We start from the raw sequence: 25,031 nt of genomic DNA on the forward strand, positions 1-25,031 counted from the left end.
TATAAGGGCTCAAACTTTTGATTTTAAAACTTTATCATGGAGTGAAAGTAGAAAGAATATATAGCTAAGTTTTGATGGTGCCCACCCCTCCTACCCCCATCTGAAAATGCACACACACTAAGCCGCTGTAAAGGTGTTGTCTTCCTTCATATGGCCCATTCCTTTGCTCCAGTCCCTCTCACAACAGAGGCCACAAGTGAATGACAGGATGTCTGCAGCAGACAGAACTGAGGAAGAGATTAATGCAGGCTCTCAGTCACAGCCTCAAGCTAGAAATACCTGGAGATTTTGCATTTTGGAGACAAGGCCCTACTCCATAGCTCAGGTTGGCCTTAAATTCACTATCCTATACCGGAATCTCAAATGCTGGGATCACAAACATAAACCACCATGCTCAGATCATCTGCAGATTTTTAATAGTTATGACTCTCCTAGTCAGTGCTTCAGACCAATGTTGATGTATCCAAGTAAATCCATTAACTGGAGTTGAGAACCATTTAATTAGTGTTTTCTTTAGCCATGGACAAATAATCGTCTTATTTTTCTTCTTGATAGAGTATCAAGAGGAAGACATAATTTTGAGGAAAACATGATAGTATTAGTTTTGTTTTAAAATCACTTTCACTCACCTGCCTTCTGACAGTGCACAATCTTTTCATACACAGCATCTGCATTTTCAATCAGGGCCTTGAGGGACTGTATCATCTGTAAAAGGAACATCCAGACATGAGATCACACTGACAGCCAGGCTTCTTCCTGCCACTACATACCAGACACATCTTAAAACAGGCAGCCAGGATGTTCTGACTCCCAAGGCTCAGGTTTCTATGTAGGTAAAAACAATAAAACCATATATCTTCATATGTTTAAACAGTACTGACTAGACATGCATCCAGGTGTAGTTAGGCTGGTAACCACTGACTGACCAGACATGCATCCAGGTATAGTTAGGCTAGTAACCACTGTACTTGCCCAGGGACATTAATGGATGAAAAGATATAAATAAGTAAGGGTGTTCAATCTATCTAAGGGCTCTTGGATTTTTTGTTTGTTTGTTTATCTGTTTTGGGGGGTATGGTCTTCTACTGTAGTCCAGCATTATCTGGAACTCATTAGGTGGCCCAAATGGCCTTAAAATTGGGCAAATTCCCACCTAAACCTTCTGAGTGCTAAGATTATAAGAGTGAGCACTATGCTTGGCTTTGACCTGAGTTTTGATACACACCCCCTGTTGATGATCATTTCAACAAAATGTTCAAATTCATATTATAAACAGCCCTAATACTTAGAAGCTTTCACCCACTTTAGCCAAAAATATCTTCATATGAAAATTAGTATAAAAACTCAAGAGCTAGAGATGTGGTGCAGAGGTAAAGCACTCAGTAAGCACATTCTAGAGCCTAAGTTTGGTCGGCAGCAGCAGCAGCAGCAGCAGCAGCAGCACACACACAATGAAGGAAGTGGAGGAGAAAGGGGTGAAACCACATACATCACATGATACTGTATATCACAAACAATATTAAACATATCCCATCAGCTACAAAATGTCTTTAACAACGGTTCTAGTCAGGACCTACCCTAAGGACTAGGCGTTAGACAGATTCCCTGGTAGGGCAGACAGGGAGGGAGGCATGACTAGGTAATAAAGACAGTAAACTTCCAAGATGGAGGGCTTAAACCCTCCTGACCCGAGTCAAAGCCCAGCAGCTAAGACAAAGGCCCTGTATTTTTTCTCTTGTCTGTAGTGCCCCTGCTGATGGAGCTGATCAACTTCAAGATCAGGACATGTTCTGAACCCTGACACATCATTTTGGGGCCAACCAACCACCCCGTCTTTCTACAAACTTACCAACCTTAAATCAGGAGAGCAAGATCTGTCAGGGGTTTAAAGAGGTGCCTCTGGAGACCAGAGCCTATGGGTTCCTAGGTGTCCCCTTCTGCTTTCAGTAGTGTTTCCTTCTGTTTTCCTAAGTGTGCTTCCTCGCCCTACTAAGAGCTTTTCTTCAGTGTCCGGGTTTGTCTGCTATGATCAGCGTTTCTTCCCGGCTACCTGTCTAGCTCAGGATTGTTCTTGCCTTTTAATTTTTTAACTGGCAGAGAAACCTAACTTGACCAAGACCCCTATTCATGAACACATCAGTTCCTTTAACCTTTGCCTTGTTTTGTATTACTTATTACTAACTGCCAGCATCATTATTTTGTAGTAATTAAATATATGTAGATTGAATTATTTGTATACAGCTGAGAAAACCATATTCTTGTTACATTTATTTAAAATATACTTCAACAAGTCTCTTAAGTGCACTAAAGTCGCTAGTCAGATAGCCCTGATCAATTTCCTGTGCTCTAAGACGCAGGAAACATAGCTTTACTGCTCACGCAGGGCCAAGAACCACAGCCCAACAGATGAGCTTGCACTTTGGAATTTAACATCTTAACATTCGTTCTTCAAGCTCTGAGTAATTCATGCAAATTAAAATATTCTATTTTACAGCTTAACATATTTAACAGGCAGCGATAAAACAAATAGTTAAGAACTCTATTGTGCTGATATAAAGTCACTTGTGTCATTACAAATCTGTATACTGTAAAGGTCCAAACCATCATCAGTGACAACCTTTGTCCAGCTTTGATGTTAGCTAAATTAGTTTATAGAGAAACAAGCACATTTCCAAGCAAGGGTGGAGGTTGCCACAGCTCATTATCCAGGAACTGGCCAATGGTAGTCCAGGATAAAACAGGAAAAAGGCAAGTACAAGCAATGAAATGAACCCATTTTCAGGCACAAGAGCAGGAAGGATGGAGAAGAAAACCAAGCCTCACCACAGGACCACGCCCAGATGGAAACTCCTGAGGCAGAAAAGGTATGTTTGCATTTATGTGTTCTGGCCTTGTGTATCCTTTTATGAAGATATTAAATCTCCTAGAATAACTCCCTTATTATAAAAAGAGCTTATTAAAGACATCACACCTCATAATTGGAGGGTTAAAAAACTGGCTCAAGGAAGACACTTGTAAATGGTGGGTGTCACAGCTGAGTCTCCATTAGCCCAGGAGGTCTGGCAGAGCATTTCCTGCTAACTTAAAATTAGCTGAATGAGTCTGCCGTCTCTTCGAGGGTTTACTGGCAATGCTGCCAGCACACTACTAATTTCAGTGTTACTTGGAAAGTCTGCTGTAGTGAAGCTCAGAGAACCAGCAAACCACACTGGCACTATCAGAAGCACCTTCTAGGGAAAAGAACTGCCAAAAGTTAAATCAATCTACCCCTAATGCACAAAAAGCTTGAAGAAAGCTTGAAAGAAACCACAAAGCGATGAGACTGGAAAGCTCTTCTGTCTCCTGTTATGTGTCCATGGGAATTAATAGATGTTGTTGATGCTGAAAATGAGGCAGGGAAAAAAGACATGAAAATAAACACCTCCACTGCATTGTTATTCCAGGCATAGCTACAGGTGTGATGCAACCCTTAGTAGGCACAGTCCTTTGGTAGGGTGTGTTAGGACATCCTTGTTGATGTATAGAAAGAGATATGTTTATGTCCCAGGTTATTCTATACGGTCCTTGCTGATAATGTTAGTGACCATGTCCTCCCATTTCTCCTAAGCAGTGTGTACAAAGAAAGATGGCTAACACTGAGGGTGGAGAACAGCATCTGGCCTGTAAGTTACCAGCAGCAGGACACGTTAAAGGGGAATTGCAGAGGGAGGCATCCAGAGAGAACAAAGCAGAGTAAATAATCAGCAAAGGCAGCAGGAAGAACAGTCCTTACCCAACAGTTACTCTGCCACAGCTGTTGTAATGTCTGCACTACTTCCTCTGGGAGGTAGAACAACTGGTTTATGGGACTGTATCTTTTTATAGTTTGGGGGTATTTACGATTAAATTAATATTTGGTAAATATTAGTCCCTCATCCTGCCCAGAGCATAGAATTCACTAACCTGCCCTGAAGGCCTCTGGGCTGAAGGCCCCTGTGGCTGTATCAGGTAAGCCAGAGCACAGGGCTGAGTGTGGACCTTCCTAAGGGACTGCTGGACTGCCGTCTTCCTTTCATTCCACTGGCCACTATGACTGAATGAAAAGCGTGGTTCTAAGGACTCTGCAGGTGCACAAGGAGAGTGATCCAGTAAAGGGCAACTCCTACCCAGTCTGCTGCTTTCCAGCTAGCTGAGATTACACTGTGAATGCTGCCTGGACGAATTCAAGCATAGCCATTCGTGCCTCTTCCAAAGTTTAAGTGCTGTATCTCACAGGACTGCTTACATGATCCATGTGGGGAAGCAAGGTTCTTAGACTCACAGATATAAACACCAAAGAGCCACTTGATAGGCAAGCCACTTCCTCAGGGTCCTCTGTACTATGGGTGATGGAACTGAAACTGGTAAGTGGGCCTGGCATTCCATTTGCCTTCAAAGCCCCCGACTGAATACCACTATCTTCTAACACCACCCACACATGTAAAAATAGAAAGGCACTCCATTCAAGGGTATCCAAAAGCAGAGGGAACTGTTTCGCTCCTTAGAGGAATGCAGAAAGGAAGCCTCATGTTCACTACTACACTGGCTCAATGTTGTTGGTTTTATTCTTAAATGATAAAATTTATTTTTCCATGCTGGAAAGCACAGAACTTGTTTTACTAGCAAATATACTGCTGATGAGCTTCAAGACCAAAACCATCTCTTCAAATGTTTTAAGATAACACTGAGAAAATGCACATTTAAAATATTATAGCAATAAGAAAATTACTTAGTTACTATAAAAGAAATAATTTGTACCTACTGTGAAAGCACTAGTGCACTCTCACCCCAGAGTACAGATAAAAGCAGATGGGTGTGAGGTAATATCAAGAGCAGAGCCAAATGAATAAGTTACCTTAAGGTGTTCTGTCTTCTCTGTGTATTGTTATATCAATAGAATACAAGGCCAGAGAAAAGGGTTGATTTTATAAGCATTATTTACAAAACTGCAAGTAAATTAGTTTCATCAACCTCTCTCTGATCGCCACAAAGGTATAAGGTTGGCACAGCACTCAGACACCCACTGCCAGGTGGAATAACCAGCCATACAGGTATGGACATTATTTATTCAGTAGAACATACTTTTATACAGTCACTGCGAATGGATTTTTTTATTAGTGACTTGCTTACTAGTAGCTCCTAAATTTCTAACACTAATACATTAGGAAAGTCTCAGAAATAATAAGTATGCTCAACTCTAGTGTAGGCTTACAACTGTCTGTCCCTAGCTCCAAGAGGATCCAATATCTCTAGCTTCTATGGTACCTATAACTCATTCACAAGTGCACACACACACACACACACACACACACACACAATTTTAAGATAAATCTAGCACACCTACACCACACACATACATATGATATAACCTCTTTTTTTATTTTTTGTTTTCCTGGAGACAGGTCCCTCTATGTAGCCCTTGTTATCTTGGAACTCATGGTAAAGACCAGGTTGGCCTTAAACTTTTGAGATCTGCCTGGCCCTGTCTCCTCAGTGCTAGATTAAAGGTGTTTGTCACTATACCCAGCTCATAACACAGCTTGGTAATACCTGGACATAATAAAAGTTATATGCTGGAACTGGGGCAGGAAGAGATAATTACTGTGGGGAATGATTGCGATGAAACTCTATTATCTTGCTATCTACATTGAGAAGTCAGGGAACTAGCTATCTTTAAAGAGCCAACATTATCAGCAAAAGTTGTAGTTATCAACATTTTTCAAGACCACTATGAAAATACTATTTAAATTAATAAACTGTTTCAGACTAACTAGTCTGGTTTTTTCATAACACTTTAACTCTACTTCTAAAGGTTTCACAATGAAATTATAGAAGATTATAAGGGGAAATCTAAATAAAACTTTCAGAAGAGCCTAAAGATTTCCTGAAGCCATTTCAAACCAAGAAATATACTGGGGTGCTACTACATATAGGTTTCTTAGAGGTATAAGAGGTAGGAGGATTTAAACAACGAAAAATATCCTTTGTCTCAATTCATATTAGAAGAAAGCAGAGTATATGGGAGAAAGAAGAAAAGTGTCAGCCTGGATGAAATGTGGAAATCTACACCGTAGTATTTAAGATTCATCACAAACTCTTGAACACTGTAGTCAGGATGTGCCATGATCACTGTAGTCAGGATGTGCTGTGATCACTGCAGTCAGGATGTGCTGTGATCACTGTAGTCAGGATGTGCTGTGATCACTGTAGTCAGGATGTACAGTGATCACTGTAGGCAGGATGTGCTGTGGTCACTGTAGTCAGGATGTGCCGTGATCATTGTAGGCAGGATGAGCTGTGATCACTGTAGTCAGGATGTGCTGTGATCACTGTAGTCAGGATGTACAGTGATCACTGTAGGCAGGATGTGCTGTGGTCACTGTAGTCAGGATGTGCTGTGATCATTGTAGGCAGGATGAGCTGTGATCACTGCAGGCAGGATGTACAGTGATCACTGTAGGCAGGATGTGTGTGATCAAAGTAAACTTTTACAACTACAGATAATCATCAGGGAAGGAGGCAATGAGAGCAATGGGAAAGTCTTGTGAGAATCTCCATCAGTAGCTAGAAATTAGGTAAAGCTTAGCTCTGAAATTTGGAAAATTTAACTATTCTGTACAACTAATGCAGCTATAATTTGTTTGAGTTTGTAAAGAAGAAACTTAAAAGATAAATGGGCCTCCGGGAACTGCTGAGAAAGAGGGGGCTCAAAGACTGTGAGAACCAGGGGTGGTGGGTAGTTATCAGTAAGCAGTGCTTTCCAGGTACAACAGAGCAGATGAACATATGATGCACAGTGGCTCTGATAGCATGAACAAAAGGTGTGCGTGCTCAGGCTGGGAAAAAAATCTCAGCATCAAGGGCAGAGCACAAAGCTGAGGGCTACCTACCTGGAAATAGAGCAAGAGTCAGTTTTCTTTATGGGTCTCCTAGTAGGTTGGCTTACTCCACTGCTGTCCACATAAATATTTTGCTGTCCACCAAAAGTATTTGAGTAAAATAGGAGGGGGGGGGGAGAAGACAAGGAGGGAAGGAAGGAGGGAGGGAGATGGACTGGGCATGGATCTGGGGAAGAGTTGGGGTGAACATAATAAAAATATGTTGTTTGAAATTCTCAGGTAATTAATAAAAATACTAGTTAAAAGATAAGCGAGCCTCACGGTGATGCTCCAGAGTCACCATATTAACAAGTACAAAGCGATACCAAATTCTAGACATAGGAGTGGCCAGAAGGAAAGCAAGAGCAAGGGCATCATGAAATGTTCACTGTGGTGAAGTGAGAGTCTCTGGACAGAAGCTGAGTGCTTCACCCTGGAGCTCTGCACTGACATCTGGTAATGTTGGTAATTGTGGAGAATACAGCTGCAGCATCACCATTTCTCTGATAATGCTGCATATGCAGCCCTGGAAATTACTACATTATATAAAACTGCACAATTCAAAATACAGGGTTTTATAAGAAAAAACGAGGTTAAGGGCAAACACTGAAAAACCTAAAACCAAACAAATTAAATAAATACCACCCAGATGACAGCAGCACCCCAGATTTATACCCTGTGACCTTGAAAAAGCCCTGAGATATAAGTGGGCACTGAAGGCTACAGCGTATGCCATGAACTGCTGTGAGGTAGTGCAAGAAGGGCACCTGGAATCTCACAGGCCAACCAGCTCACAGCACCACACACGGATGCCTACAGCTCCTAATATACTCACGGAACCCAGGGATTTAACTTTCAGTTCATCCAGGAACAGTTTTCTGGTTCACCTAGTGTTACTTACAGATAAAACTGCACATAAGGAAGTGTGAAACTTAAGTTATTTGCAAAATGTTCTTAAATGTATCAACTGGGAACAAATTTGCATTTTCAAATCAAGTATAATCCCAGCATTCACTATAGAGGGAGAATATTTCTAAAGATTTTTTTCTTGCTTGTTTTTAATGCAAAATGTAATTAGTATAATTTTAATCCAAATCTTAGTGGTGGCATCACACTAGCCTGCTTCCATAATGCACTCAATTGTTCTTATACCTTGCAGGAAAAGATGTCCAGTGATAAATCAATATGCAGTGTATTGGGAGTTGTGAGTGACCCCTGGTCCCAACCCAGAAAGCCAAGAATTCTCCCTTTCCAGTCTGCTCTAACCTTTTATAACATCCATGGGTGGTTTTCGGGGGACCAGAGAGACTTTTGTGGCACATAACTTTCAACCAAGCCACAGCACTTCCTGAACCTTTTACGCACTAGATTGCAGCTTGTACAGCAACAACACTCCACTTTATACGACTGAAATCCAACATTGTAAAAGGCCTCTCTGACCACAGTAACTATTTCTATCACTTAGCACTCTAATATACACCTATATTCATTCACCTATTTAGAAATCTCACTTACAGATGAAACTTCAATACAGTTTCTGAACTGACTCTAACAAACAGAAGATAACATCATTATCATACACAGTACAGTACAGGCTCTTAATAATCAATTGAATTAAGTAAAAATGTTAAGAATGAATAGTATCGTGCAGTCAAAAAAATTTTTTAATTTATTGATATATTTATTTACATTTCAAATGATTTCCCCTTTTCTGGACCCCCACTCCCCGAAAGTCCCATCAGTCCCCTTCCCTCCCCCTGTTTTCCCACCCAACCCTTCCCACTTCCCTGTTCTGATTTTGCTCTATACTGCTTCACTGAGTCTTTTCAGAACAAGGGGCCACTCCTCCGTTCTTCTTGTACCTCATTTGATGTGTGGATTATGTTTTGGGTATTCCAGTTTTCTAGGTTAATATCCATTTATTAGTGAGTGCATACCATGATTCACCTTTTGAGTCTGGGTTACCTCACTTAGTATGATGTTCTCTAGCTCCATCCATTTGCCTAAGAATTTCATGAATTCATTGTTTCTAATGGCTGAATAGTACTCCATTGTGTAGATATACCACATTTTTTGCATCCACTCTTCTGTTGAGGGATACCTGGGTTCTTTCCAGCATCTGGCAATTATAAATAGGGCTGCTATGAACATAGTAGAGCATGTATCCTTATTACATGCTGGGGAATCTTTTGGGTATATGCCCAGGAGTGGTATAGCAGGATCTTCTGGCAGTGAGGTGCCCAGTTTTCTGAGGAACCGCCAGACTGCTTTCCAGAGTGGTTGTACCAATTTGCAACCCCACCAGCAGTGGAGGAGTGTTCCTCTTTCTCCACATCCTCGCCAACACCTGCTGTCTCCTGAATTTTTAATCTTAGCCATTCTGACTTGTGTAAGGTTATTTAAAAATAATTTTGCAAGATTCCTGCCAGTTGCAGTGGTAGCTTATGAAAGTAGATAGAGCACCTGTTTATATTTGTGATTTTTTTTTCTGAGCAGCACTTCCAGAGTTAGCCACTAGAAGTCCTTAGTAATACACATTTGCTGGGACCAGAGGTGGGGAGAACAAAGCTCGGATAAATTCATGTCTCAAAGAATAAACCAAAGAAAATCTCAAAGAAAATCAGTTGGGCTGTGATGGAGATGTAGACAGCAAACCCACAAAAGTCCCAATAGTCCAGCGTGGAGACCCAAAACTGCGCATGTCCGCGAGTACACCCTGCTAACAAAGGCGGGTTCTGAAGACCCAGGGCTTCTAACTGTCCCCAAGTAAAGTTATAAAATTGATGTACTGAGATATTTATTTCACTATAAACTCCTAGCTACATTTTGAATCCCCATATTTTAAACTTTAGTTCAGTTTTAACCAAAATATTAAAAATATAAGTGCTTTTTAAAAAAGTGTTATTTTCAAACAGAATTTCCAAAAATGTAAGTAATTTTAGATTTGATTTTTGTCCTATCTCTAATTCTGTACAATATTATATTCACAAGGAAAACAAAAATGTTGAAATATGAACATTGAAACAGAACTTATATGCTGAAAAGGAACTCCATGGAATTAAAAAGCTAACCCCACCCAAGCTACATAATTTCTACCAGCTCAAGAAGTTTTTCTAGTTGTGATGTTCCATATGGAGAGTACCAGGAAAGCAAATTCATGTATGTATAAATTGTACCAATTCTCTTATTCATCCATTTTACAATCAACCTTTAAAGTTGGGCTGTTAGGGTTAGGGTCAGGCGCCTTGCTTGGGAAGAGCTTGGCATGTGAATTTGGAAATGACCACTCTGGGGAGTGGTATGCATATTCTCACACATTAAATGCGTACACAGCAGGGACGGTCTTACAGCTTGCTGACCTGACAGAGGAACGCTCACAAACACCATCCTTTGCTGGGCCTTTGGTCATGTCAGCCTCTTACCCTCTGCTTTTCTCAACTAACGATAGTATAGTCCCAAAAGCTTGGAACTTAGGTTTACAGTGGACTCAACATCCTCTAGAGCAGGGACAGCACAGAGGGGTGTGGCTAGGTGAAGGGTGAGCAGTCTAGCAGCTGAGAGGAACTTTTGACAGGATCTGGGCAGCCACAAAAGTCCTGTGGGAAAGTCTCTGCTGGCTTCTGCCTCAGGTATGGAATACAGGTCAGGTCCTTCTGTCTCCTTCAGTCTCTGAGTTTTAAGACAGAGAATTTAGAGGCCATACTTTACATATAGATTAGTGAGGAGAATAGTTCAAACCTGGCCTGAATCAGTCTACAAAAGGAAAGATGAACCTGAGCTGCTCAAAGAGTTTTTTTTTTTTTTTCCAGAGAGCAAGTCACTTTTAGAGACTGACAGGAACTTCATTCTTTCCTGTTTATGGGCTACCTAGAGTGCTGAATGCTTGTTTCAAGTTATTGTTACTAACTTAATTACATTTCAAAAAAAAACCACTTCAATTAAACATAGTGCTACTGTTATTACTGCCTATTTATATCATGTCTTTTCTCCAAGGAGAATAAGGTGATTAAGAAACACCTAATTAGTTAAAAGTAACTGAATCAAGGCTCACTATCTTTTCATTTGTTTCTCTCAGGTCTGGAGTAACCATAGATGTTAGTTAAGAAAGAAAAGTAACTGGAGGCTCCTCATAATGAAAAGCAAGGCTCTCGCCCATGGCATCCCTGGCACTGACAGAGACTGCATGCCTAGGACTGGAGCCCAGCACTCACACATAAACGCAGACACTCCAGTTGCTGAGTGCCCAGCACAGTGTGGCAGCATCTTCCCTTTGCCATGGAGCCCACAGGCCTACCCAGGTGCTGGAGAGACCAAAGTTCTAAACTTTGAACTTTACTCTGCTTCACGGGGGTCCTGATAACTATGCTCAAAGTACTGAAGAACAGCTATGACTCTGGAGCTGAGGGTGATGTTAAAATACACACATGTGCTGTAAATATGCAACTGTTGTAAAACTTCAAGGAGTACTGAAAAATTTGAAACTTAAGAATGGCAATGGAAAAGAGTGATATTTGTTGAGCACCCACTGTGGTCTGGGCTCGTGCACAGTTCTGGGAGAGGTGATTTCAAGACCATTTTAAAGATGATGAAATGGCAAAAGTAACCAAAGACATTCTTTGTCAGCACTACACCAGCAAATAAAGCAAGGTCCAACCACCTCTCTCCGTTCTTTATCCTTCTGTTTCTAGCCATACATTGTATCTTTATATAAAGTTTACATGTGTGTACAATATGTGTGGTCATATCCTACATGTGTACAGTATGTCGAACACCTACCTAGGTGGTTTGTGAACTCTGTACTGTACTTACTAAGATCCATCCTTTGCAAAAATACCTCCAAGCAGTCAGCTCACAATGGCAGGAAGAAAAGACGATGCTTTCCCAAGGTGGGGTTGGGACTGCCAGGTACTAGGAAATGGGTCAAAACTTCATTCTCCAGAAGCACAGGAGTGCAGCATGGTGTCTCACTGGGACCCACTGGGGTGATGGAGGTGCTACAGTTGGGGAAAGTAGCTGATTTTAACAACTTTGCTAGTATATCTAACCAAATCCCATGCACACTCAAACTCTCTCTCCTCTCCTCTACCCAGTCCACATGCTACGACCAGTGCACACCACACCATTGACTGCGAAGTAGCTCCTGGAACTATCAGGGCAGCATCACTAAGCTGAGCACAGGTTAATGGACCCAGGCGTGGAAGGTCACAGGTGTTCATGCCTATCTTCCTCTCATAAATTCTCTCATCAGCCTTCCTGCTTTCGAGCCTCCCTCCTAACTAACATCTGGGGCCAAAATGTACCTGAAATGTCTTGGTGGTTCTGGTGAGACCACCTCATGCCCCTCAGTGATTAGGGGGTCTGTGTGTCTCTACTAAGATAGGAAGCACATCCATTCACCATCAGAAAGGCATGTCACAGAATAGGAGGACATATTATCCCACTTGACATAATCAGGAGCAGGGGTGGGATCCACAACAGGCACTGTGTGGTGGGTGGGGCCCAGAACAACTTTCCCATTGCCTAGGAAGAAATGGGTTTTCCAGGACTGGTCTCTGGCTCTAGCACTCTTCACTAGTCTCTTCTTTGATAGACTGCTTGCAGAGTGCAGTTAGTCAAGCTTGGACTTAATAATTTGGGAAAAGCCCTCTTCCCTTCCTAAAGGGAGGTGAAAAGAAATGAGGTTTGTAGGGGAGTACCAGGACAGAGAAAAGGGAGGGGGAATGATAGGAGAATGGATGGAGAGAAGAGGACTTATGGGACATATGGGGAGAGGGGAACTGGGAAAGGCGGAAAGCATTTGGAATGTAAACAAAGAATATAGAAAATAAAAAAATATATATACAAAAAAAAAAAAAAGAAATGAGGTTTTTAGTCCTAGCAACTCCATCAATTTCCTTTTCTCTACTACCCTACCCCCAAGAAATGCATGATTTGGCTTTAAAAAGATATCATGACTTAAATTCAATTATTTGATCAGTTCATTATCAAGCAGCCCAACCGTGACTACAGATACCACTAAGTACGTGTGAAGCTAAACGTATTTTAGTTCAAGTTTTGTTGGGCTTTCACACAAAGCACCCCTTTTCAATCACCATTTTCTTGTCTCACACATCATAAAAACAAACAAAAACACAGAAAACACAAAGCACAAGTTAGTCCCCATTGTCTCTCCTCTTCTGATTCAAACCTCTAAGAGTCTTTGATTTCTCCAGGTAAGAAAGACTCAGGAAATGAAAACATTTTTCTCTTACTAGGTCTGCAATTAAATTATGCTCTCATGGATCAAAATGACAAAATGCATTGAGTACATTAACTGAGAAAAACTTTTAAAATTTTAATTTGGACTGGCAAAGATAAGTTCAGAAAGCACACTATGAAAGTGTTCAGATCCTCTTTGATACCCTGACATACTGTAAAAGCAGAGTCAGAACTGTAGCTTTGGCTCAGGAGCGACTCCTGCCACAGACACTTTAAACTCCTACAGTAGGAAAGAGTAATTGGTAAGGTTTATGGTGGTGGTTACATATTCTGAAATGTAAATTTTTTATCACATTATAGATTCTTTTCATTATTTAGAAATGTGCAAGCCATTCTAAAAATGGTTTTCCAATTTCTCTTCTAAAAGACATGACATTCAACTAAAATTATTTCAGATAATATAGATTTGATCTGCCATGGGCACATTATAGAAGTTAATGTGACAAATAAAATACAACTACTATTTTAAGAAGAATCTTTGTTAAGACACTGGTAGGTTATGTTATGGAGTTATGGAAAAGTCAGATATACAACAACAAAAGTAGACCTTGACCTTAGGGAATTAGCTGAAAATTAGTGGGTGCCATCTAGTTCCATCTAAATACAGTCAAATAACCATTTCTATTCACACACAGATTCATGGCATTTTGTTTAAGATAAGTGACATAAAAGCTAAAAATATTCCAAGCCCTCAAGCCTCATCACGACATAAACAGTGGAGAATTCCAATTGACTTCTGTCCAGTAGGACTGCAACAATTATAAAGACATCCAGAATGATCTGCATTGATTTAAAAATTATTAAGGATTTCTGTAAACAGATAAAGTCCCTCCTCCATAAAACTTCCATATAGAAATGTAACATTCAGCTCTTCAGTAGAGAAACACATGCTTTAATTTCAACTGTTGTTTTAAGTTAATTAGTAAAGAAAATCTTTATAGTTAAACTTAATTCTTACTGCGTCACACTCTATATCACTGAGGTGACGTCAAAGTACTGTTCTTATGGGTCAGAGTTTAGAGGGACAATGGCAGTTCTCTCTCAGCAGCTGGAGGGGCATGCCGAGGAATGCGGTGATGCAGAGCACTGGGAAATGGGCAAAAGGCTCAGTGGGTAAAGTGCTTGCCACATAAGCATGGAGACCTGAGTTTGGTCACCCAGCACCCACCTAAAGGACTCAGCGCAGCAATGACAGATCCTAGGCAGAGACAAGCAGATCCCTGGAAGGCACAGGCCAGCTGGCACAGACAGACAGATGAGCCCTTGTCTCACAAAGTTAAGTGACAGTCTGAGGCAGACACCCGGTGTTGGCCTCTATACACGCATCCACACGCATGTCCACTCAGTGTACGAGCACCTGGTGCACATTTACATGAACACACACAAACCTTCCCCACTGCAACAACCAGTAATTCTAGCACTTGGGGCTAAATTAGGAAGACTGCCAAGGTTTACAGCCAAAAGCAGCTACAGTGAGACCCTGTTTAAAAAAGAGAGAAAGAGAAAGAAAGAGAGAAAACAACCACAAAAGAAAATGGAGCAACAGTGGCATGGCTGGCATTTCCCAGTGGGGAGCAGGCAGTCTGCACAGGGCATGCACCCCTGAGACGTCTGGAGGGTGAAGGTAAGTCTTTCCACCACATAAACAAAAGAAAACACAATAAGGAACTGACCAAGTGTGCAGACAGGATGGCCCAAGGAGGTGTCAACAATTACATTTACTTAAAAACAATTCTGAAATATATGATTTGCCATACAAACTGGATATTTCAAAAGCCTCATTTTTACAGAATACATCCCATGTAAATTATTCCATTCCTTAGACTGCTGTCCTCTAAAAATGTGTTTTCACAACCAAAAAACTTATGCCATAAGTATAAACAAACTCACTGTTGTATTTATAAACAAACACAAACTCATGCATTACAATCAATAATTTGTGTGTGTGTGTGTGTGTGTGTGTGTGTGTGTATAGAATATGCATACATGTGTACATGTGTGTGGCTAAGCTTGAATGTCATTTTTCATGATCTTTCCACGATGTTTTTTTGAGATGCTTCCTTTCATTGGTTTGAAACACAATCTCTATTAGGTGAGGCTTGCTGGCCAGTTAGCCCTAGGGATTCACCTGTTTCCTCTCAGTACTGGATTGCAAGTGTATCACCATCACAACTGGTCAAATGCACATATACATGTATGCATGCCTGTGTGTGTATGTGTGTGTGTGTGTGTGTGTGTGTGTGTGTGTTCTGGGTATCCAAACTCAGGTGTCATGCTTGTACAAACAAGCACTTTGATGACTGAGCTATCTCCCTATCCTGACACTAACAATTCTATATATTTTCAAACTCATACTACTGAATTTCTACCCTGAGTATCATATGATTCACTAAATGACACAGAAATAGCTGACAACACATTAGGTTAGTTCTTGATGACAGGGCATTTCTAACTGATGATGGCATTTCTAAAGTCAGGGACTAATATGACATTCTTAATAACTAAAATTATATTATCAATAAAACCTACACTTTGACACAATAACATTAAACAATTTATGCAAGTGACGAATCTCTGGCAAAAAGTATTTTTGTAAATACATTTACATGTGTATTTCATACTAACTGAAAGCCACACTCTGAAAATAGCACTGATAAAATGTCATTTGCATAAAATATGACCATTAACCCGCTAGACTGCATCTTGAATCCCTCTAGTGCATGAAGGCCAGAAGCAGTCTTAAGAAGCCCAGAAAGTGCTTACTGTTTTACAGTGTATGCCACTTGGGAAATCTCCAGAGTTTCTAACAAGGCCTTTGCTGCACAAGGTGACTCAGCCACTCAGGAGCCAAAACATAGGTCAGAAGATCAAAAGGACATGACCTCCTTGCAGGATCAAGGCCATAGGCAGCCAGGCGGCCCCAGGTGTAGGCTGAATGCTATAACATCAAATATGGGCTCCCAGCAGGTTACTTCCATTGTTTTGTCAATTTGAAATTATTTGGAATGTGCAAACTGTGCAAAATATACAAATTACTATACGACAAATGGCAACTGAATTCTCTGCTTCTTTGAAAAGAATTCCCACACACAGAACCTACACAATCCACAAAACAGTCTGCAGAGACAAAGCCATCTCTACAAAAATGGCATAGCTTAAGATACAGGCTGATTCTTTAATATTGGATATTAATATTGGATATTAGCCCTCTATCTGATGTAGGGTTGGTGAAGATCTTTACCCAATTTGTTGGTTGCCGATTTGTCCTTTTGATGGTGTCCTTTGCCTTACAGAAACTTTGTAATTTTATGAGGTCCCATTTGTCAATTCTTTTTTTTTTTTTTTTTTTTTAATGATTTCAGGACTACAAAGTTTATTGTGTATTGCTTTTAATTAGAATGGGACCTAACTTTTTTTTTATTGTTTATTTATTTATTTATTTATTTATTTATTTATTTATTTATTTATTTATTTTTATTTACATTGCAAATGATTTCCCCTTTTCTGGGTTCCCACCCTCAAGTCCCATAAACCCTCTTCCGTCCCCCTATTCTTCCATCTACCCCTTCCCACTTCCCTGTTCTGGAATTCCCCTATACTCTTGCACTGAGTCTTTCCAGAACCAGGGCCCACTCCTCCATTCTTTTTGGACATCAAGATGTCCTTCAACGGAGGAATGGATACAAAAAATGTGGTATATTTATACAATGGAGTACTATTCAGCCATTAGAAACAATGAATTCATGAAATTCTTAGACAAACGGATGGAGCTGGAGAACATCATACTAAGTGAGGTAACCCAGTCTCAAAAGATCAATCATGGTATGCACTCACTGATAAGTGGATATTAGCCTAGAAACTTTGAATACCCATTTGTCAATTCTTGATCATAGAGCATACGCTATTGGTGTTCTGTTCAGGAACTTTCCCCCTGTACCGATGTCCTCCAGGGTCTTCCCCAATTTCTTTTCTATTAGCTTCAGAGTGTCTGGCTTTATGTGGAGGTCCTAGATCTATTTGGAGTTGAGCTTAGTACAAGGAGACAAGGATAGATCAATTCTCATTCTTCTTCATGTTGACCTCCAGTTGAACCAGCACCATTTGTTGAAAAGGCTATCTTTTTTCCATTGGATGTTTTCAGCCCCTTTGTCGAGGATCAAGTGGCCATATGTGTTTGGGTTCATTTCTGGATCTTCAATCCTGTTCCATTGATCCACCTGCCTGTCACTGTACCAATACCATGGAGTTTTTAACACTATTGCTCTGTAGTATTGCTTGAGGTCAGGGATACTGATTCCCCCAGAAGTTCTTTTGTTGTTGAGAATAGTTTTAGCTATCCTGGGTTTTTTGTTATTCCAGATGAATTTGAGAATTGCTCTTTCTAACTCTGTGAAGAATTGAGTTGGGATTTTGATGGGTATTGCATTGAATCTGTATATTGCTTTTGGCAAAATGGCCATTTTCACTATATTAATCCTGCCAATCCATGAGCATGGGAGATTTTTCCATTTTTTTGAGGTCTTCTTCCATTTCTATCTTCAGAGTCTTGAAGTTCTTGTCCTACAGATCTTTCACATGTTTAGTAAGAGTCACCCCAAGGTACTTTATACTGTTTGTGGCTATTGTGAAGGGGGTCATTTCCCTAATTTCTTTCACAGCCTGCTTATCCTTTGAGTATAGGAAGGCTACTGATTTGCTTGAGTTGGTTTTATAACCTGCCACTTTGCTGAAGTTGTTTATCAGCTGTAGGAGTTCTCTAGTGGAGTTTTTTGGATCACTTAGGTAGACTATCATATCATCTGAAAATAATGATAGTTTGAATTCTTCCTTTCCAATTTATATCCCTTTGACCTCCTTATGTTGTCTAATTGCCCGAGCTAGTACCTCAAGTACAATATTGAAAAGATAAGGAGAAAGGGGGCAGCCCTGTCTAGTCCCTGATTTTAGTGGGATTGCTTCAAGTTTCTCTCCATTTAGTTTGATGCTGGCTACCGGTTTGCTGTATATTGCTTTTACTATGTTTAGGTATGGGCCTTGAATTCCTTCCTGTTCTTTCCAAGACTTTAAGCATGAAAGGATGCTGAATTTTGTCAAATGCTTTTTCTGCATCCAATGAAAACCAAATAACCCTATTAAAAAATGGGGTACAAAGCTAAACAAAGAATTTTCACCGGAAGAACTTCAAATGGCTCAGAAGCCTCTTAAAAAATGCTCAACTTCATTAGTCATTAGGGAAATGCAAATCAAAACAACCCTGAGATTTCACCTTACACCAGTCAGAATTGCTAAGATTAAAAATTCAGGAGACAGCAGGTGTTGGGGAGGATGTGGAGAAAGAGGAACACTCCTCCACTGTTGGTGGGGTTGCAAATTGGTACAACCACTCTGGAAATCAGTCTGGCGGTTCCTCAGAAAACTGGGCACATCACTTCCAGAAGATCCGGCTATACCACTCCTGGGCATAGACCCAGAGGATTCCCCAGCATGTAATAAGGATATGTGTTCCACTATGTTCATAGCAGCCCTATTTATAATAGCCAGAAGCTGGAAAGAACCCAGGTATCCCTCAACAGAAGAATGGATGCAAAAACTGTGGTATATATACACAATGGAGTACTATTCAGCCATTAGAAACAATGAATTCATGGAATTCTTAGGCAAATGGATGGAGCTGGAGAACATCATACTAAGTGAGGTAACCCAGTCTCAAAAGATCAGTCATGGTATGCACTCACTAATAAGTGGATATTAGCCTAGAAAACTGGAATACCCAAAACATAATCCACACATCAAATGAGGTACAAGAACAGAGGAGTGGCCCTTGGGTCTGGAAAGACTCAGTGTAGCAGTATAGGGCACAACCAGAACAGGGAAGTGGGAAGGGGTGGATGGGAGAACAGGGGGGAGGGAAGGGGGCTTATGTGACTTTTGGGGAGTTGGGGGGACCAGAAAAGGGGAAATCATTTTGAAATGTAAATAAAAAATACATTGAATAAAAAAAAAGATACAGGCTGATTCTAGATGCTACACAATAATACAAAAGACTCTGTATTAGTAATATTTGCTGGTTTCATCAATACACAGTGAAGTGTTCTGGTTCTGGAGAGCTTAGATGATGAGGCACATGTCCTTAGGGTTATCACCATCACCTTCCTCCTTTACTCTTGGCAATTATCTGACTTTATACAAATTACTCATCCAGATATAACAAACAGATGCCACTTTGCCAAGATGGTGAAAGAAAAATATTGTTCATTTGACAACAAACAAGACCCACAGAGAATAACTCAGCTCTATTTTTCCCCTTCCACAATCATAAAACAAGCTTTACAGCTTGCCTAGGTTACCTAATGTTATACTTCTGGCTCTTCCTGCTGACTCCTATCTGGAATGCCCAAACCTTTTTCTAGGTGATATTTCACGAAGAAAGTCATTAGGATGATGGAGAAGGTGGGCTGCAGTGGGGAGGAGAAGGCCAAAAGGCTCAGAGGCCTGGTGGTTACAGAGGGGTAAAGGGAACAGTGTGAAGGAGTCGCTTCTCATGCATGCACACTGTGGAGAATGGTAGGTGTTTTCATATTCAAGGAATGAGCTACATAACTTAGGTAACTAAACACCAAAAGTTCTCAGTTTCCTAGTTGTTTACTCACTGAGGGTCTGATAAAAAGATAAGCTTGAAGGTCAGGATCTGTGAAGAAATCTTCCAAATTATCTTATACCAAGGAGCTGGTGATAATCCCAGAGTTTAATCAATTAGTTTTATCAATTCCCTTCACCTAATAAAGACAGGGCAAGAGGTTTCTAGTTCCCAGATAAAAGTGGAAGGAATATAGGTGGTCTCCTATCTCTTGTGGTTAAGTCAGAGAAACTTTGAGGCAGCCAGAGGACCCTCCCTCTTCCCTCCACAGTTTCAGAGGGTAAAGAGGGAAACTGAGGATTCAAATGGGCATCTTGGGTATGCAAGAAGACAGGTACAACCACAGCTCTGCAGAGTTCGGGAGGAGTGGAAGAGAAGTGAGTAAGGTGGGAGAGTGCTACCCAATAGCTGAGCAGCACACTGTAAAGCCAGTCAGCAAGCCAGACTGAAAACTTAGGAACACACACTGCCCCAGAGAAAGAGAAGACAGCTACACTGTTTTTCACCTGGATTGAATAGTCGGTCTTCAGATTCTGTCTCCACAGCAGAAGCTGATAAAAGACTGCAGTAGAAAAATGACAGGATTGGTAAAGAGCTTTTCCCAATTTGTTGGTTGCCATTTTGTCCTACTGACAAGTGTCCTTTGCTTTACAGAAACTTTGTAATTTTATGAGGTCCCATTTGTCAATTCTTGATCTTAGAGCATAAGCTATTGATGTTCTGTTCAGGAAATTTTCCCCTGTGCCCATGTGCTCGAGGGTCTTTCCACTTTCTTTTCTATTACTTTCAGTGTGTCAGGTTTTATGTGGAGGTCCTTGATCCACTTGGACAAGGAGATAAGAATGGATCGATTTGTATTCTTCTGCATGCTAACCGTCAGTTGAACCAGCACCATTTGTTGAAAAGTCTTTTTTTCCACTGGATGGTTTTAGCTCCTTTATCAAAGATCAAGTGACTTACAAAGAATTAAAAAACACTTCTAAGAGAAAATATGTAAGATAAGCTTTGAAAGAATTAAGAAAGAATAAGTTCTAATATTCAGTATGTGATTTGATGGAAGCATTGGAACTGATTTCTTTGCTTTTTGCAAAGAATAAAAGACTACAATACTCCAGTGTTCTTTTGCAAAATGCATAAGTTTATTTACTGAGCTTTAGGTTTCTGATAAAATATGCGTCTGTCTCCCTAGATAAGTACTCAACAACATTCATGTAAATAAAACATTTGAAAAAAATAAGTAATCCTCCCATTCCTCTTTAAAAATACCAAAGTTCTAAAGAAAGAAGCAAAACTGTGAAAACCCTATCAAATACATGGCCTCACACCACTGCCCCACAAATTCTCTAGGCAGTCCTGCTACAAAAGAAAACTCCCAATAAATAGAAATGTGCTAATCAAAGGCTCCAGTTTACCAATCACCGATGAATGGGTGGCACCACACCTATCAATTACTAGCTTCCTTAGACATTTTGAATGATGGGTTGAGTATCTCTCACCTAAAATGCCTAGAACTGAAGTGTTTTCAGTTTTTAAAATATTTGCATATACTTACTAATTGATCATCCCCAATTTAAGAATCCAAAATCTGCAAGAGTCCACATCTGGACTTTGAGATTAGGGATGCTCAGCACTGATCACATCCTCATATCTGATGAAACCACTGGAGAACATGTAGAAGTCCTTAACAGAGACATAATTGGACTTCAGTGATGAAAACTGCTATATGGTACACTGGCTGGTTTTGTATCAATGTGACACAAGTCAGTCGTTTTGAAAGAGGGAACCTCAATTAAGGAAATAACTACCAAGCTGCCCTGTGGGCAAGCCTGTGCCTCATTTTCTTGATTAATGATTAATGTGAGAGGGCCCAGCTTATTACCAGCAGTGGGTGCTATAAGAAAGCAGGCTGGTCATTTCTTTAGGTGCTTCTCGGCCATTTGAGTTTCCTCAGTTGAGCATTCTTTGTTTAGCTCAGCACCCCATTTTTAATAGGGTTATTTGGTTCTCTGGGGTCTAACTTCTTGAGTTCTATGTATATATTGGGTATTAGCCCTTTATCAGATGTAGGATTGGTGAAGATCTTTTCCAAATCTGTTGGTTAACATTTTGTTCTATTGACAGTATCCTTTGCCTTACAGAAGCTTTTCAATTTTATGAGGTCCCATTTGTCAGCTATTGATATTAGAGCATATGCCATTGGTGTTCTATTCAGGAAATTTCCTCCTGTGCCCATGTATTTGAGGCTCTTCCCCGCTTTCTTTTCTATTAGTTTCAGTGTATCTGGTTTTATGTTCAACATCCTTAGTCACGAGAAAAATGCAAATCAAAACAACCTCACGCCAGTCAGAATGGCTAAAATCAAAACTTCAGGTGAGAGCAGATGCTGGCAAGGATGTGGAGAAAGAGGAACACTCCTCCACTGCTGGTGGGATTGAAATCTGGTGCAACCACTCTGGAAATCAGTTTGGTGGTTCCTCAGAAAATTGGACATATTATTACCTGAGGTCCCAGCTATATATACCCCCAAAATGCTCCAACATATAACAAAGGCACATGCTCCACTATGTACATAGCAGCCTTATTCATAGTAGCCAGAAGCTGGAAAGAACCCAGATGTCTTCAACAAAGGAATAGATACAAAAATGTGATACATTTACACAATGAAGTACTACTCAGCTATTAAAAACAACGAATTCATGAAATTCTTAGGCAAATGGATGAACTAGAAAATATCCTGAGTGAGGTAACCCAATCACAAAAGAACACACATGGTATGCACTTACTGATAAGTGGATATTAGACCAAAAGTTTGAAATACCCAAGATACAATTCACAGACCACATGAAGCTCAAGAAGGAAGACCAAAGTGTGGGTGCTTCAATTCTTCTGAGAAAAGGGAACAAAGTACTCACGGGGGCAAATACGAAGACAAAGTGTAGAACAAAGACTGTAGGAAAGGCCATCCAGAGACTGCCCCACCTGGGAATCAATCCTGTATATAGTCACCAAACCCAGACACTATTATGGATGCCAAGAAGTGCTTGTTAACAGAAGCCTGGTATAGCTGTCTCTCCTGCCAGAGCCTGACAAATACAGAGGCCAATGCTCTCAGCCAGCCATTGGACTGAGTATGGGGTCCCCAATAGAGGAGTTAGAGAAAGGACTGAAGTAACTGAAGGGGTTTGCAAACCCATAGGGAGAACAATATCAACCAACCAGACCCCCCCCCCCCCCGCCCCAGCTCCCAGGTACTAAACCACCAACCAAGGAGTACACATGGAGGGACCCAACCACATATGTAGACAGAGGATGGCCTTGTCAGACATCAATGGGAGAAGAAGCACTTGGTCCTGGGAAGGCTTGAGGCCCCAGTGTAGGAGACTCTGAGGGCGGAGAGGCAGGAGTGGGTGGGGAAACATCTTCATGGAAACGGAAGAAGGGAAGGGATAGAGGGTTTTGGGGGGGCAGTGGGAAAGGGAATAACATCTGAAATGGAAATAAGGAAATATCCAATAAAAAGACAGAAAGCAGGCTGATCCATCCACAAGGTACAAGCCAGTAAGCTGTGTTGATCCACAGCTCCTGCTTCAGTTCCTGCCTCCAGGTTCCTGTCCTAACTTCCTTGGGTGATACGACTACAATCATAAGACAAAATACTCCCCTTCCTCTGCAACTTGCTTTTGGCCATAGTGTTTTATCACAGAAATAAAAACCTACCTAGGAAAGAAATTGGTACTGGGTCATAGGGTATTGCCGAGAGAGACCTAAACAAATGTTTTGGGAGAATCTAACATTTAAACTTCGGGCTGGAAACCCACTGAGTGTTCAGAGCTCGGAGTGCTGTTTTATGTAGGCTCAGAAGATAAGAGTATTGAGAGAAATGTAGACAATAGATTATGAAATTTCAGAGGGAAGCTTTAAAGTCCCTTAAAGACTCTGTTGGGCCATTCAATACTCTAAATAAAGAGCTACTAAAGTGAATCTTGGCATTTCTGAGACAATCAACTAGGACTGAAGAATAATCTATGATTAAAAATCAACCAGTATTATTGAGGCAAAATCTGGGAAGTGTTTCATCAGGATCAGCACACAGAAACTGTAGTTTGCAGTGGACAAAGGTTGTACTTTGTGCTGTAGTCTACGATTCTCCCAGGTAGTACTGTTTCTGAAGGCATGAAGAAGTCATGAAGAGCAGATGAAATTTGGCACCATGAGAAGTCAGGACAGGCCACCCGTGGAGGTACAGGTGGAGTAGCAGTGAACACTTCAGGGATTATGGGGAGAGACTGAAGCTTGTCACCCTGTGGTAGGACAGAGTCTCTGAAGAGACCAGCAGGCCATTGGTGAAAGTGCAGCCCAATTACAATGGAGACCCCAGCATTTTGGAGAGTCTCAGATCATGCAACCAAGAATAGCAGCAGTCATGAAGTAGAGCTGACTTAAGCCTAGGAACAAGCTATCTATGTTGCAAATAGCAGAAGTAGAGAAATGGAACCTTTGAAGCCTGGAGGACCATGAATCTCAGGCATGGTTAAGCACTGGATTTTGTATAATTTTGAACTTTGATTTTTCTATGGTTTGGTTATAACTGTGGCCAGCTTCTTCTCTCTTGAAGAAAATATTTCATTTATTTTCTATTTTATAGGAGCTCACAGTTGAGAGATTTGAACTTTTAAAGAAACTTTGGAGTTTAATAAAAGAGACTGGTTATTTTGGAGAGACTGGCTATTTTAGAAACTCAGATATTTTGGAGTGGCTTTGAAAGTTGGCAGCCATATTGAATGCTTTTAAAAAGACGAACTTTTAAGACAGTGACACTTTTAAAGTTTGGAGTATGTTTTATATTACAATACTGATATTAATATAACATCTTGAGGACAACAACCAAGGAAAGGTTTAACAGTGATGTGTTTATATGTCAAGCTGACAGGGGTCTACTGTGCTGGCTAGTTTGACACAAGATGGAATCATTTTTGGAAAGGGAACCTTAATTAAGAAAATGCCCCTACCATGGGAAAGCCTGTAGTGAATTGTCTTGATGTGTGGAAGAGACTAGGACACTGTGAGTGGTGCCATCCCTGGGCTGGTGGTCCTGGGTGCTATAAGAAAGCAGGCAGAGCAAATCACGTGGAACAAGTCAGGAAGCAGCATTCCTTCATGGCTTATGCTTCAGTTCCTGCCTCAGCTTTCTTGGATGATGGACTACAGACTGTAGCATGAACCTTTTCCTATCCACATTG

The 25,031-nt window shown here is 40.7% G+C and overlaps 1 protein-coding gene across 1 annotated transcript in view; it reads right to left on the reverse strand.

Annotated features, from left to right (window-relative positions):
* Plcl2 (phospholipase C like 2) overlaps nucleotides 1–25,031 on the reverse strand; it is a 183,005-nt gene that overhangs the window by 42,003 nt on the left and 115,971 nt on the right. The window contains exon 5 of the mRNA XM_052191902.1: nucleotides 630–705. Coding sequence (XP_052047862.1) covers nucleotides 630–705 — 76 coding nt within the window. The remainder of the gene's footprint in view (nucleotides 1–629; nucleotides 706–25,031) is intronic.

Source organism: Apodemus sylvaticus, chromosome 9, assembly GCF_947179515.1.
Source record: "Apodemus sylvaticus chromosome 9, mApoSyl1.1, whole genome shotgun sequence".
Lineage (NCBI taxonomy): Eukaryota > Metazoa > Chordata > Mammalia > Rodentia > Muridae > Apodemus > Apodemus sylvaticus.